Source organism: Limulus polyphemus, unplaced genomic scaffold, assembly GCF_000517525.1.
Source record: "Limulus polyphemus unplaced genomic scaffold, Limulus_polyphemus-2.1.2 Scaffold454, whole genome shotgun sequence".
In the NCBI taxonomy this organism is placed as follows: Eukaryota; Metazoa; Arthropoda; class Merostomata; order Xiphosura; family Limulidae; genus Limulus; species Limulus polyphemus.
The window spans coordinates 477,408-495,008 of NW_013666064.1; the positions used below are offsets into that span (position 1 = coordinate 477,408).

Sequence of the window (17,601 nt, forward strand, 5' to 3'; positions counted from 1 at the left end):
AGGGAATTGATAGTGTTGATACATTATCTTTTTTTCTCATTTAATAGTGAGAATAGTAGGACTAGGGGACACAAATATAAGTTTTGGCAAGGTAGGAGTCATCTTCAGCTAAGACGGTTTTAATTTTCTAACATGGTGGTTGGCCTTTGGAATGGGTTGCCTTCGGGTGTTGTGGATGCAGTAAATTTAAGTGAGTTTAAGAAAAAGCTTGATAACTATATGAATGATAAGGGCTGGCTTTGAAGGTTTTTAAATGTATTTATATAACGGTTTTAGTTTAGTTTAGAGGATGGAACAGTTGATATGGACCAATATACCCCTTGTTTTCCCCAAACATTGTTATTAACAACTCTGCTATCATTATATAGTTTGTGATTGCTATCATCTGACTTATCAAGCAGCCTGTAACAACTGCCAATTATGAACTTGCTACCATTATAACTGCAGATTATAACTCATTAGATTCAACATCTTGAATACCATTTTTTGTATTTTCATTCCCAAAAAGATGTAGCTAATTCATCATATAAGGAGCCACATCACCCCTCATTTAAAGTCTAATCATCATCAAATAACTTATGACCTAGAATTTCATTAGAATAATGGCAGTTAAGCCTATCTTTAAATCGGACATTGTTATACTTGACATTGTTTTAGCTATCCTATCAATTTGTTTATTTCTAGGGGAATTTGTGAATAAAACTTAATGTTGAAGAGACAAAATGCTAGGAAAATATACTTTTCCTGTATAAAATCTACATCTGCTTCCTTGTCCCATAAAACACGCATACAAAAATAGAGTATAACTGAGGATTTTGCTTTTATTTAACAATGAACAATGAAAAAAAAATGGGGATTCACACATTCAGAAAGCAAGATGAAGTGTACTGACACCCCAATTATTTCTATGATTTATATAAATTTAAATCTGTAATGTTTATCATAATATCTATATTAAATACATTATTTTGCAGTCATGGCACAAAAGTGCTGTACACAAATGTAGTTGTCTTGTAAAGTTATTAAAATGACAATACATAAATGTTTTAAAAATGTATGATTCATTCATAAGATGCAATACATTGAAATGTGTTCTTTGTTGCAATATTTCCAGTATGTTGCTAGCTGTTTGATCTTTTACAGTGTGAAATGGGTAAACCAGATGCAAGTATTGATAATCATATCTAAATTGTGTATAAATGGTGCTACAGATAACTAGTGTATTTGCATAAAATATCCATAAGTTTTTTAGAGAGGTGTGTCTAATTTTATTTTACATATATCAGTTATTGATGTATTATTACTGTTACACTACAACATGAACTGGTGTGTCTACTGGTTGCACATTGTGAAAATGGCTATTTTTCCACATCGATGCTTGCTTTGTGCTTAAAAAGAAAGCCCGACACAATTAGGTGTGCAACAATAAATCGAACTATCATTAGATTGTTATTATGAACGTCTCTAGCAATGCATCAATGTTAGATTTTAGAATTGATAACAATTGCTGATAGTACCTTCAATTGTCAATGTTTTTGATAGTTTGCTAACTTTATTACTTGCCCTGTTTTGTGTTATGTAAGCCGTTTCTCTGCAATTTACCCTTGTTTTGGAAGAAAGGTACACGTATCACATCTGCCATTAGCAGTGTTGCTTATAAAATGGACAGAGTCTGTATTGGAGAATTAATTATTACCATAATTCCAAATTTACCATGTGTATCTTTATGAAAATTATCAATCTTTTAGTGAAGTATTTGTGTGAAATGTGATTTTTATGATAGAGGTAACTTATACTTATTTTCATTTTAAGGTTTTTCATATTTTGTTTGCATAATTGCTAGAACATTATAAATGAACATGAAAATTTTATTTTTTGTAACATTGTATGTTTTTTCTGTAGAGTTCTCTATACAAACAATGTACTTAATTCCAGGGCCATCATCCAAGAATAGTTAAAAGAATGGTTGAAAAGCACGAAATAAATTGACCAACACAATTCTTTCATTTTCTGTATTGACTGTGAAGTTACAAATTATGTATATTATATTCACAGTTTAAGCCTATAATCTTTTACTAAATGCATTTCCTGCTTTGTTTTTATTTTGCTTTATGGGTTAGTAATCCCCCCCCCCCACCCACCAATCGGACAATAAAGCAATAAAACACAATGTGAGCCATTATGCTGTTTCCCTCATACATGACACTTACTTTGAAAAATGTGTAAAATATGTTGTTAAATTTTGTTTTATTTTACCTCAATGTAGATGAATAGAAGAATAACATCTATTCAGTAGACTAATTTATAATTATATAATAAAACTGGTCTACCAAGTACAAATTTGTAACTAGTGTATTGGTGTTTTATCAAATACAGTGACATTTCAATCACCATGTATTAAATCATATAACGAAATCACAATGATAATAATAATAATAAACCAGCTTAGCTGACATTTTTGAAATTAATTCTCACCAAATACAAATACATTATATACACACTCAAATATACAGTTGAATTTGTTGTCCAATACTAGCTACTTGATACTACTGCAGTAATATTGCAATAGTCAAAATCTGCCTCAAAAGTCATTCCTAGCAACAAAAGCATTTGGACAAATGTCCAACATCGGATAATCCATTATTAGACAATCAACAGTCAACTTTGCATTGTAAGTGAACTTATTTTGTGGATTGCATTATAGAACCATTTTTGCATGAAGAAACTGTTGTTTTTTGTTTATTACTAAAATTAAAGTGAAACATAGTAAAAGTAACACACAATAATTTTTTCCCACACTTACCTATTCTATAAGTGAAGTAAAGCATTGTGACTGCTTCTTTTACCAAATATATCACTAGATCAGTACTAGGATTTTATAACTGAGTGACATATTTTGAAGTTGAACTTCAATGCTTGAATTTGATGTTCAAGATGTCCCTGTAAAAACAAGCTTTGATTAGAAGATTTTTTCATGTCTACCATGGAAACTCCTAAACTTATGAGTATGTTAATTTCATACTGGATGATATAGTTGAAAATGAGACAAGGAAAATGAAAATACAAACAGGTAAGTACCAAGCTAATGACTGCCATGTGACGAATAGGCACCGAGAAAAATCTCATTTCACTCCCTTATCATCAAATGGAAAACAGATTGGTGAATCCTGGCTTTATTTACACTTTGCAAAGGTGATTAAAGCTTTTGGCCAAACTGGTGCATACTGTGTGTGTGTGTGTCTATATATAAATGAATAAAATGAATCAATGTGGGGTGGGATGTGAGTGGCAACTAGAAAGTTAGTCAGTTAGAAAAAGAACATTAGGTTGTGTCTAGAATTGTAATATTAAGTATATAATAGTGTAAGTTGTAACAAGTGGTCTAACCCATGAAAATTTAGAGAAGTATCAACTTGCCAGCATTATAAAAAAACAACCTATCATTACAAATTCAATTTTGAAATGTCAAGAACTAAGCTAATTGTTACAACACACTTATGCAGTGTGATAACGTTTTTTCAGGTGGCGGTATAGCCCTTTAAAGTACCATTAAAAGTTTAATAAAACAATAACCATGGCTAGAGAGTGTTACAAAAGTAGATGGATTCAAATCCATTTGTGTCACCAGTGTAAATTTGTTGGAAAGAAGAATGTGATGGGTACTACTGGGTCTCTTTATACTCAGATTTCTAATTAAATGCAGTAAGAATGAGTGTAAAAAGTAAAACCGAAAGTGTGGAGTACATTATAGTGATAATGAGGGTTGTACATCTGAGTATAAAGTGAGTCTAATAAATTAGTATTTTGAACATTTTTTTTTTTTTTGTGCAAAGTCAGAGCTTCCAAGTGAAACCATAAATAAACTGTTAGATTTTCACTCCCTGAATGGTTTGAAAACTAAAAGGAAAAATGTAAGTTGGACCTCAATTAATGAACTGTAGAAGATCATATCCAACTTTATATAATGACATTGTGAAATGTCTTTGAATATGTGACTTTTATGGTGTTATGATAGATGAGTTGTGTGATATAGGACTTGAAAAAAAAAGATAGTCATTTGTGTAAAATATGTGCATGAAAACAATGTTGAAACATTCTACCTAGGGAGTGTAAAGCTTGATGATGGCAAATCCATACAATTACCCAGTGTTTGAAGAATACCTTTTACAAATTAGGAGTGGACACGAAAAAAAAAGAGTATGCTTATGTACAGATGGAGCTACTACTGTGGTAGGTTACAGAGCTGGTGTAGGTGTGCAAATAAAGTTAACATTCTCCCCATTTGTCCACAGACACATTGATTGGCCCACAGACATACACTGGAGTGTGTTGATGTAATCAAAAACATTAAACGACTTGAAACCTTCAAATCAAGATTCAACAGTTTGTATCATTTCTTCAGCAGCTCTGCAGTATGAACTGCAAAATTGCATAACATTTAGAGCATTTTCAGTAACAAAAAATAGCAAATCAAAGAACCACACGATGTGAGATGGTTGAGCAGTAGAAATGCAGTTGATGCTTTGTATTGTAGTTATCCTTCTGTTGTAGCAACACTTTTGTGAAATAGGTACAACAGATGCAATAGCTAAATCACTACATACATCTTTAACAGCACTAAAATATCTTTAAGTATAAATATCATGTTAGATGTCCATAATGAAATGTAGGTGTTGTGTATTTCAACATGAAAATATAGTATTCAGTCAAGTGAGATTACTAGTTGAGTCTACTTTAGCTGGATTGGATAATCTAAAGAAAGGTAGTGAAAATTACAAGATGGTGAGCACTTTGGAACAAAATTATGGATATATGAAAGGTGTTTCAGAACAGACTCCGTCAGAAGTAAAACAGCTGATGAGTAAATACATAGACAGACTTTATATTGAAACATAACTGATAGGCTTACACAACAAGATGGAAACATCATCCATAATCTGGGATCCAGAGTTTTCTATTTTTAATGAAGATTTAGCAGACGGGGCTATTGCTGCTCCTGCAGATTTTTATGTATTCAATAAACCCACCAAAATTTCAAATGATGTTAGAAAAACACTGAAATTGAAGTGATGCCTGTGTGTAACAAAAAATGAATGGCCTACATTCAATGACGTATTAAAAGGCATGTATAAAAACTCAAAACTGAACATTTATGTAGAAGGGTCTATAAACTGTATAGTGATCAATTTCCTAACTTGTCAAAATTGTGTCAAATAGCTTTTTGCTTTTCTGTAACAAGTCTTGTGAAGGAGCTTTTCCTGTAGAAAACAGGCTCAAGACAAAATGCAGGTGCTTTATGAAGGCTGAAAAGATAGATTGTTTTGACCCTTTTGTAATGAGAGCCCCTTTAAATACTTTTCTGTGCAAGTCACTGTTACATTCAAAATTTAATTAAAAACCTTTAATATCAATGTATGTGAATGAATTTAATATTATAATGTGCATTATGATTTGAAGTTTTATTTTATCCAAGTTTTAAGTCCTTTATTGCAAAATAAACCTTCAAAAACTATTTAACTGGAGTCCAGGTGAGCACACTATACACTTGTGCCCTCTTCCAGCAGCTGATGACTGTTCATTCAAGTTGAGGTATGCACACACACACACCATTACACACTTTATGGCATGAATCTGTGCCTTGGTCCCATAGCAGTTGTTGGTCTAATTGTCTGATGGTAGAGTTGTGGTGAGTGCAAGGTACAGTTTGAACATGCTTCAACCGTGGTACACATTTTGGTTCTCCGACCTCTTGTAAAAGTACTCAGACAGTCATGTTTTTATTCTGCCCATTCATGCAAAACATGAGGCTCATTTGCCTCTTCCTCCATTTTTCCTGGGCAACTGGAAGAGATGAGATATGTTATCCCACGGATGTGCTCCTATGGACCCCCTGCCATTGGATGTCTCACTCAATGGGTTTCCTTTGGATGCTTTTTGAAGGGAACTCATTTAGGTAAATTTCTGCACCAGTCCCTCCACCACTTTAACATGGGATTCTAACTTAATTGTTTGCACAGGTGTGTATCATCTGAGAAGTTAATGTTTTCCTTACCTGAAAATGTATTTCTGATATATACCTCTTCACACTCCTTCCCACCCTTTCTCCTCATTTTTGGTCCACCGTAGTATTCCATGCCTTATCAAAGAATAAAAATTTGTGAGTACAAAAGCATAGAAGGAGTTAGTATGCAAGGAGGTGAATTATCCTCCTATTGATGGAGGGCTTTTGCTGCATAATAATGTCATTATGCAGTAGTGCAATTCATAAGAAACCTCATGAGATTAGGTGTGAGTTGCCCAAAGATTAGTAGCATGCAAATCTCTAAGGCAAATGCATGGGAATGATAGCTTAATTATGTAAAGAGGTGAATGTTTATTGAAAATACATTTTCAGGTAATCAGTTAATGGGACCATCGTAATCGGTTAGTAAATTGCCCAGCTCTAAAGTCCATCCAATTTTCTACAGTTGGTCTTCATTTCCTGGATATGTCATGGGAGCAACTTGTATTGCTTTTCTAGACAGAAATACTTTTTGTTTACATTGAATGTTGTACACTGTTGTCTGGGGCACATGGACAGCTTTTACAACTGACTTTTATATTTATGAATTCTCACCTGTTGCAAGACACAACACTTTGCTTACTGCAGCTGGGGTATTACTTGTTGCACATCTCTTTTTGAAAGTACCTGGTGCTCCATATTCCATTGTCATTAAGTACAAGGTATTTCTCTGTCTTAAGTTCTAGATCCCCAATCTGAAAACATTGTTATTCTCTGAATGTATGGATATTTTGCATTAGAAAGGGCTGTTGCATACTCTTTCCAAAAGTAGTCAATATTTAGTGGAATCAACCTACCTACGAAATAGCAAACAATTATTACAAGAATAACTATAAAACAACTTCAAATTCCAAAAGACCATATTCTGCCATGTCACAGTACAATTTTAAATACTCCTGAGAAAAGCAGAAACCTGTTATTTACAAAAATGGTTTGAGATGTATAGTAATAGATCTTTAATTCATTGTGATCATTTATGAAGACAAAATGTTTCTAGATTCTAGGAAATAGGAGATTATTGGATACAAAACTACAGAAGGAGGAGGAAGATCAAATGTGATGATCATGACAATTCTGGAGAATCTTGTAGAAAGTAAAGAAGAAAATCATAAATAAAACAAACCTTCTGAATACTAGTGTTGTGTAGTTTCTTCTCTTTTATAGTTTTGTTAAAATTGATAACTCTGCTGATATAATGCAAATATTTGTAACATTAAAGAGTAAATTTTTTTTCTAGTTTCCTGTCACAATGTTTCATTTTAAACACCTGTGCAACTTGCACGTGCAAATTCTCTTGTATGTGTGAATCAACACACATGTGGTTTTTGCTCACAAAAAGGCCTAAAAATGAATTTAATATCCAGTACTAAAGAGTATCCTAAAATCCAAAGTGACAAAAATGTACAGAATCATAATGTCAGGCACACCTATAATGCATGTATATAGAGTAATTATTACCAACATATAATGATAGGTATGAAACAAAATGGTTAAGAAAAGTTTGTTTTCAATATATAATGTACAGTACTATATTTGACTAAATGTCCTTGGAAGATACAAAATAATGTGTGTGTACGTGTAGCTCATGTATGTATAGAGTAAAACATCAGTTATTTACTTAATTTCAATTTCGATAAGAATTACAGGAAAGTTTGCCTATGACGTATCATTGGTCTAAGTACTAGAATATAACTTACTAAGTAATGTAAATAGAGTAGGGGTGTTTTTCACATATTTGCAATTCATAGTAGGAAAGCAGAATATTTTCTCTAGGACTTCACACTTTTCTGATGTGTGAGTATACACTAGTAATCTGCCACTTAAATTAATTGAAAGTTATGCTGGTACTAATAGCTGTAACCAGCACCTGTTATGGTATTTTTTGTCACTTTTATTAAGTATTTTTCATATGTATTAATTTCAATACTTCAAAAGTTTTCAGAAATTGAATGTTTATTAAGTACTTGTACATAAAATAATAACCTTGTTGAAATTGCCTAAATAATTTAGTTTTACTTATGCTACATGTTGTATATCATTTGATTTTTCTATATTTACCTTTGTTCATACGTTTGACCTTTTAGCCACTAAAGATTCTTAATTGCATATCAGATTTTTTGGGTGGTAGAATGCCTAAGTACAATAAATGGCTAATATAAAACAAAGTGTATAAATCAGATATATTTAAAGTATGTTTACTGTGTTTAACATATAGAACTGCCATGCAACTCTCTTATTATTTATGATAGAGAAATGTGTTTTGTTTTTTGTTACAGTTACAGTTGACAGTATAGCAGAGAAGGGTAAGTTTCTTCATTCATTTAGTCTGCTACAATCTATCTTATTATTCACATGAACCAATAATTCTTAACATTGATATGTATCAAAGGTACTCCTGCAATGTGGACAAGTAACTGAAGGGATATTCTGTATTCTCTTTTAGTAGTACATGTAGGACTGTATGATTTTCATTATCAAACATGTACATTATGTAATGCACAATATCTTGTTCACCTGATACATGTATTTCTTCTTTCATAATGACTATTTATTGCATTGGCCCAATAGAGTTCTTATTTCTAAAATAACTATACTAAAGTTTGTATGAAATTTACTTTAAAAGTATAATAACGTAACTTTAGAAGTACATGAAAGATGAATGCAACTTTAATATTTTACTGATAAAATTTGCTAATTTGCTATATTTTCTTATTTTTGTAATTTTAAACTTGGCCTTTAAAAACTGATTTGCAGATCATTCGGATAACTCTCTCTAGAGCTGGATGATTAGTGGACCCTGCTAGTTGACTAATTGTCAGGATCATTACTCAATATTCTCATGAGACTAATCTTCCTATTTTTAGTTTTTTGTAAATAAGTTTCAAACTACCCATTATTTAATAAGATAGACATCTTCAGGTACCATGTTTTGGTATTAAGTTACTTTTTAAAATCCTAAACTGTTGGGCATGAAAATGTATCCTATAAGCAATGTAGAACAAAACCTGTAATAACCTGAAAATATTATTAATACCATTTTGTAAGTTTCTCCCAATAAATTTTCACAGGACTATTCTACTGAAGTTAAGTAAACCAATTCTTTTTTAAAATAAATTAAAAACTTTATAAGTATGAAAGATATCATAAACTTTTAAGCTAGAAGTTGTTGATATTGGCTGATGTTTAAAAAGAGCACATTAAAATGATCAATATGTTTACATTTTACAGTACAGGCTGTAAGAAACTAGAAATGTGAGTGCTGAGAAATGAATTAATCAAACAAATCTTAAAGTACTAGTCAGTGTTTAAGTTGCATGTGATGACAACCAGACTTTGGTTTTCTCCTTTTCATTGCTTCCTTTCTACATGGAGTAAACAGTAGTGTAAACAAGAGTCCTGCCAATGTAAATAGATCAATGACTTAATGGTGTTATATAATGTTACATTGTTGTTAGTTCACATGTATTAATTTCTGACAAACGCAGTTAAATGAGCAAATTATTCAGCAATAAACATTTTTTGAACAAATAAAGAATAATAAATACTAATTCGGCATAACATTTGTTGTTAAAGCATTCCTATCCTAAGTAGAGCTTGGGTGATTTAATCAATATAATTTATTACCTATGAATAGTGAGTCTATTGATTAATGTTGTGTAAATTAATTGATTAATTAAAATTACAGTTGAATCATTTTATCAAACTAGTGTTTTTAATTATTCCAACAATCAAATAACTGAAATTACATTTAAATCAGTTGTCACAAAAATAATCAACTGATAAAATTTAGTGTTTCTGGTTATTAATATTTTCAATTACTCCAACTATCCAAGTAATAACAGTATTCTTTTTAAGTGTGTTTATTTTTAAGCTAATTTTTCTTAATGAGCTATCTTTGCTCTGCCAGATTTTAGCATTTAAAGTTTATTTGTGTTTTTACTTTGAGTTTGTTGAGCTTTAGTGTTTTTTTTTGGGGGGGAGTGAAGCTTGTGATTGAAAGATTTCTAGCTTTTCTGTTGTTTTTTTCTGAGGAACACTACTAATTATTTAGTGAAGCCATTGATTAATTGCTTAGCAAATACCACTAGTCATCCTGCTTTACATAATTAACAATATTACCTATCGTTAAGACTGGTATTAGTCTGTGTTTAGTAATTTTTGCAGTTAAATGAGCAAATTGTTTGACAATCAACATTTTTTTGAGTGAATAAAGAATAATGAATATTAACCTGCCATAACTTTTTTGATTAAAGCAATCTATTTTTAAACTGTTTATTAGTTTGTCTAGTAATTTCTGCAAAATATAGTTAAATAAACAAATTACACAGCAATTAAAAGTTGTTTAAGGTTAATTTTTTGTGTTTGTATGTGATTTGTCTTTTTTTTTCTCTGTTAACAAGTATGTTTTTAACTGTCTAATGCTTCTTTACTTTTTAACTGTCTGCTAGTTTTCATCCTCTTTGCCTTTTGAAGGGTCAAGTCAGATTCCCAAATCAGGGAGAAGTCACTTCTCTCTCTTTCTCTAAGTCCCAACAGGAAGAAGTTTTGAAAATAGAGAGACTTCACATTTCTGTATCAAATGCATTCACAATGTGCAAACACTGTTTAATGATGGAAATGTTGTTTACATAGGGGTTAATTATTTACATTTCATATGTGTATGTATACATGCAATTGAAGCATTTTTTTTATTGTCCTTGGCAGTGCAAAAAAAACAGATTCGGAAAATATATATAAACACAAATAAATAGTCAAGTTACCTTAAAAATATTAAACATTTGGTGACATAATGGATGTTCCTGTCAGCTACCCTATGTAAATAAAATCTGTAAACTTTAGTGGGTTATTTACATGGGACATTTGCTATCATGAAGCACATTTTATACCAACAACAATTCACTACTACAAGCAGCTTAAAGTTTCTTTGCAAAGAATTATAGTAAGATAAATGTTTTTACAAAGCTTTTATTTAAAAGATATCTACAGCAGATTTTCATGCCCAAGATCTTAAACATAAAATTATATTAGAGTGAAGTTGTTGTGCAGCACATTATAGAATATTAACCCTCTGAACATGGTTCGGACAAAGTGCAAATGTCATGATCTGTCTTTACAGAATTAGTTGCATTCAAAATTTAATTAACTTTCTAGCTACAAGCTTGGTTGATTTGGCCTAAATCTTGACCCAAAATTGACCTTTAGAGTTTCCATACTGTAGATTTTAATAGTTTTATGTGTATTCACAAAATTTTGCAGTCTTTTAGTAAGCATTACAAGTCTTTTGAAGACAAAAAATTGGAATCTTTAAGGAAGTACTTTTGCTAAAAAATTTTCCATGAATATATGGAGTTAAAGTATTGACTGTTATGAGTGCAAAGTGATCTTATGTTAAGATGAAAAATACTTTTCTTCATTTGAAAATTGTCATATTTCACTTGCATGATATCCAAAACCTCCTATATAAATCTCAAACATTTTATTTTCAGTAAAACTTTATATTTTCTCTACCCTAACTCTGTACAAGTTTGGTCAGTTTGACCAGCCTTGTAACCACCATAAAAATAAATACAAAACATATCTAAGTTACCTTTTTTTCTTCCTAGAATGACTTGTATTTGTAACAGGAAACTAAACTTGTTTATTGTAAATAGCTTAAAACTAGTAACAGTATACATCTGTTATCTGTTTCTACTTAAATTTTATTGTTTTATTGCTTTTTGAACCCTGTCTAACTAATAATCCTGCCACATGAGTTGTAAATTACTCAGCAAATGTGTAACTAATGCTACCATATTGAATTATGTAACACACAAGCTATTCAACAGCTGCTCATAAACGTACTTTGTGAAAAATTATTTTTCTTTATTTTACCTTATCTAGCCTAATAAGTTTCTAATTTTTGAATTTTAGTTACTTTTATAACAATAAGTAAAGAATACACATGAAAAACAAAAAAATATAATACTTACCTGGGTCTTTTTTTTTTGCTGTTGACTATGGAACTTAACCCTACTTTTTATACTGTGGTACTACTACACTAAATAATATTTTATTGAATTAAGTAATGCATCTAAAAACACAAAATAATAACATGTAAAAAGCAGACAATATCCTATAACTATCATAATTTTTCTGACTTTCTAACTATGTAATAAGAGCCATTAAAAATTCAGCTAAGTGTATTGATGTGTTTCCCTTGGGAATAATGTTTGAACTGAAAAAAAAATTGCTTATTCTTTGTACAGGAAACAACATAATATAATAAGTAATTTAATAGTTTAAAACATTGGCTTTATATTAGTTATAAATAATGTAGTATTAAACATCAGAGAGAACTCTTGGCAATTTGTGAAAGAAAGGATGTGACAGATAGGTGTGGCAAAAGGGGTCTGATTTTCTGTTTTATGGCTCTGTAACCAAATAAGATTGAAGGCTATAAAGATTATGCTTGAGCAATGACAACATTATAATGAGTAATTTACGTTAATTTCCATACTTCTCGGAGGAGTGGTAGATAAATTAGGGAACAGGGGATACCTAGAGAGCAAATGTTACAATTCTCATCATGTCTATATCATGTGACACTTCTTTACTCTGAATTACACATTTTAGAAGTTCCTCTCTTCCTATTTGACCTTATCAAAGTTCCAACTCTCACCTATGGTCAGTACTGCTTTTGGCTTACTGGGGTGAGCTATTCAATATTTTTTCAGGCACATTCCATGCAATGTACTATTTTATTTTCTGCCATCAACAGCTACTACTGCTCTGTCTCACTGTTATGGAAATGTAGTTTGTTTGTTTTTTATTAAGGTCTTTGTTTTCATGTTGAGCATTTCTCATCTTTGTACAGTAAGCAGTGGCTTACATGCACGTCCAAGACAGCTTTGACTGGTAAGTATATCTACCACTGCCAGTCCTTGATTTTGTATAGGGAGAAGATCACTAATGGTAGCAGTTCACTTTAATCTTGAAGAGAGTCATTATTAAATTCAGTCATCTATTTTGTTTGTAGTCTTTTTAGGAGATTCCTTTTACCTTATTTGTTTCCTGAACCAATAGGGTATTGAAATGGCTCACGCTTTGGTAAAAATTTCTGGTGGATGAGTCATCATATTTCTTTTTACAATTGCCTTATTGAAGACTCCTGGTAGAGAGTCACAAGCTGACTGTGAAACAAATTTTTTAAATATTGAATGAGTAGTATTATGAATTTTAAGTTAGTATTATCTGAATATACATATGACTTAGAGATATGTGAAGAGCACTTTCTAATAATAGTAAATAGTCTTTTCTTTGTGTATATGTAAGTAAGCATGGTGTAACAATGCATGTTGTGCATATTTTTCTTTAGTGATTGTACATGGACTAGGAGTTTCAAAATTTTTTCTTTCTTTGTATTAAGCTTTCAATCTTTCCAAAAATTGTGGTAAATATTTTATATTGCCAAAAAATATGGCATGTTCTTGCCCTTCATGTAAAAGAAAAGAAGATATGCTGAATACATGTAGAATCTTGCCTACTTATGAATGAAACATGTTCAGTATACATACAAGTCTATATTAAAGTGTGTAATATTAATGTATACACAAATTTCATTGTGAAAAGATCACTAGTAAAATACATACTGTTTTAGATTTCATGCTCATTTTAAATTCATAAAGTCATATAAAATTATTTATACTTAAGAATAAATTCATTGATGCATAAAAGACTATTTGCATTTTGATAGAAAGAAAACTATGTGATAGAAAAATTAAATAATTATAAGTACATGTATTTCAGTGTCTTATGAACTTTGAACTTGCATTACTTTGCATGTACACTTTTAACGACTATTAGAATACAAACATTTTCAACTTTTTTTCTTTTTCCAAAATATAAAACAATTTATTTAAATCAATTTTCTTATTTAATAATATTATTTCTTTCCACAGTGGTGTACTTATTTCTGTATCATATCTTTCTTGCTATGTTGGTGTGGTCTTATTGGCAGACTATTTTTACAGATATATACACTGTTCCAAAAGAGGTAAGGGTATTAGCTTGTAACAGAGTTTAAACAATAGTTTATTATTTTATCTTTTAAGCTTACAAAATATTTTTCAGGTCTCAACATGTAGCCAATAAAATAATAACTGTTTATTGTGTGTAATTCATTATAGTTTTAGCAGATACTAAGTTTAATGGAATTATTAAAACAAGTTTTAAATATTCCGTCAAATGAATATAAAGACATGAAAATATAGATTTTGCATAACTGATGTCAGTAAATTAACTGAAACAGAAGAAGAATGAAGATAAAGCTTACCAAAATTATAAAACAGTGACTAAAATTGCACAGTGATTTATTAAAAATATAACATGTTTTGACAGGAATCCAGGCTTGGCATCAGACCTGATGAAGACAGACTTAGTTTAATAAAGTATTATGCAATTTTGTTAAAGAAGCAACTGTTGTTAAATTATGGATTTTTTTTTTGTATGTACATATACATGTAGTTATGTTTGGAAATACATATACAGTAGGTAGAGCAATCACCATTTGGTAATTATTTAATGTTTTCCATAATTTTAGTACATTTAACTTAAGGTGTTGATCATGAGTAAACTATTGACTATCATGAACAATGTCTATAAGAATCATGGCTAGATATTTTGGATGAACTGTGGGGGGGGGGCTGTCATTTGTTCTAAATTTACATGCAACTATAAACTGTTACAGATATACAGAACTAATATTTTTCATAGTGATGAAATAACTAAACAAAGTATTTATTATTTCCCTACATACTGGGTAAAACAGTTATTGTGAGCCCATATGTAATTTTTGCAACAAAAATTTCTGAACTATTGATATACCCAATTGCTTGTGGGCTGTTCATGACTACTGGTTACCCTAATAACATATGAATCAACAAAAATATGTAAACTCAAATACTATCAGTGTTGAAAATACATCCAACTAATTACTTCAAAGGTTCTGTATGTATTTTACAAAAACAGTGAGTTATTTCATTAAATTATTTTGATTAGTCCTTTACAGAGAGTCTTGTAACAGTTAAAAACAAAAAATTATCAAATATGATACTATATGTAGACCCCATGGATAATGAACACAATAAAAACATGTCAGTAATGTCAGGGTGAATTATAAATAATATTTATATTTTATTAGTGGTAATACTATACTCTATAATATATATAATTTTGGCTTACAGAGAATGAACCTGGACTGTCCAGGCCAGTATTAAACTAATTGTTTTAGTAGCAGTCAATTGCTAGGGCAAGCTAAGATTGGTTCCCTGTATACTTAACTTGTAACTTCAAATTCTGTAAGTAAAAACTATGTATAAAGTGGATTCATGATGGGGAAACCAAAGTCTAATAATGAAGATGAAGACAGTTGATAAAACTTAAAATATTTTAGTTACAAGATTCTATTGTTTCGGAATAACTTATTCCACCTTCAGAAAAATCTGAAAATCGTGTTACAAAAATGATTATTAACTAAAATTATAATATAATAACATAATCACTAGTTTACTTAGTTATTAAGAGAAGCAGTAAATGGACGGATAAAACAATGATTACATATATGCATTACACAACAGCCGAGTTAAGTGTGAAAATTTAGAACAATTTTAGGTCTAAAGAGTTTTGTGAGTCATTAAGAGTCAGGCAGTATTTTGATATGAGTAGACTCTAATGTAGAGCTCGAGGTCTGAAGATCCTGTGGTAATCATAGAGAAATCGTTAAATGAAATATTGTGATTTGTGGTTTCATAATATGAACGAATGGATGAGTGGCTGGGTTTAAGTAGTGGATGGTTGGTTCTGTTAGGTACTTATAAATGTTTACAGATTAGTTTTTAAGTGATGTTTTATTTTACCAATGTACGTGACCTTACAGTCATAAACATAGAAGTTTAGGTACTTGATCTTTGTACTGAAATAAGTGTTCAATGTGGAGGCTAGGTCTGTATATTATTCTAAGTTGAATTTGAGGGTACAAGTTTTTTATTAGGGAAGAGAGTTGTTTTTTAATTTGTAGGGATTGAGAACCCATAAAATGAAGGAAGATAAGGAGGGGAAATTTGGGGATGTACATTGGCTAGTGGTTGGAATTTGTTGTTTAGGAAATTGCGTGTAATCTTTGTTAGAAAATCAGTCAGTTAGGCATTATTTAACGTGTTTATGCAGAAGGGTAATTTCTTCATGTAAAATAAAATAATTAGAACAAAGATTAAAAATTCTGTTTAACGATGATATAACCAGATTACATTTGAAAAAGTTGAAGATAAAACTATTGAAATTGGTGTAGAGGCCAGTAAAAGTTCTTTTATGATAAAAATAGGGTGAAAAGTGTTTACCTTTTCTGTTAATCCTAACATCTAGGAACATTTAATTGTAACAAAACGTTTTCCTTGAGTTTGGATGTGAAATTGATATTGGGGTGTTGGGAATTAAGGTTAGAAACGTGACTTAATTGTTGAAACAGCAAGAAAGTATTATCAATATAGTGTTTGTGAAGGACAGGTTTGAATTTACATGGGCAGTTTTCTAGCCACTTGTTTTATCTGTCCATTTACCACTTCTCTTAATAACTAAGTAAACTAGTGATTATGTTATATTATTTTACTTAATAATCATCTTTGTAACATGATTTTCAGATTTTGCTGAAGATGGAATAAGTTATTCTGAAATGTTCAAACCTTGTAAATAAAATGTTCTATGTTCAAAATATATAGACACACAATATATATCATGCAAGAAACACAATGATTAATTATACCAAATACAGAAAACTGCAAAAGATACTGTAACAATAAATGTAGGATGGGTACACTAATGGTACTCGAAAAATGTAAGAAATGTCACTGAAAAATCACTAGACTTAAAACATATTTAATAAAAGGATGCAGCTCAAGTGCATAAACCAAAAATATTCCAAGTTTAACTACTATTTTCTGGCATGGTAGTATCCCCCTGTAATACTCCATAATTATTTTGTTTGGTAATCCAGTAATTGACCTTAACATGCAAATATAATTATTTAGTGTTGTTATATTAGGTCATCAAGAAATTAATGTGGCATTTTGGAACACTTACATTAACCACCCCCCTAAAAAACATATATCAAGTATAATAGTTAAACGAACCACCTAAACATCACATTAGTGTAGCTTATATAAGATGTAAAGTTTAGTATACTGTAATTCCTTATTGTGATTGCACACGATGAGACACTGATTTGGCATGTAATGCTGTTTGAATATAAGAAGGGAAACAATGCCTATGTAGCCACAAAGAATATCAAAGAAGTTTATGGAAGTGTTTTGAACATTCGTAAATGTCACTAATGGTTCAGCAAATTTCATTCAGTTGACTTTAGCCTTAAAAACTGTGATGGCAGGGGCTGACATGTTGGAATTGATATTGATGTTCTGAAGACACTTGTTGAGTCTAACTCAATGTAACACACTCATGAAATGGCCCTGAAATTGCATGTCTCTCATGAAACAATACGTAAACATCTA

The 17,601-nt window shown here is 30.6% G+C and overlaps 1 protein-coding gene across 4 annotated transcripts in view; it reads left to right on the forward strand.

Annotated features, from left to right (window-relative positions):
• Positions 1 to 17,601, forward strand: part of LOC106458382 (palmitoyltransferase ZDHHC2-like) — a 61,531-nt gene that overhangs the window by 3,690 nt on the left and 40,240 nt on the right. For all 4 annotated transcript variants that reach the window (XR_002610365.1, XR_002610363.1, XR_002610364.1 and 1 more), the window contains exons 2-3: positions 8,338 to 8,364; positions 13,999 to 14,093. Coding sequence is in view for 1 of the 4 variants with exons in the window: in XM_022384577.1 (XP_022240285.1) it covers positions 8,338 to 8,364; positions 13,999 to 14,093 (122 nt within the window). In the remaining 3 variants the exon portion in view is untranslated. The remainder of the gene's footprint in view (positions 1 to 8,337; positions 8,365 to 13,998; positions 14,094 to 17,601) is intronic.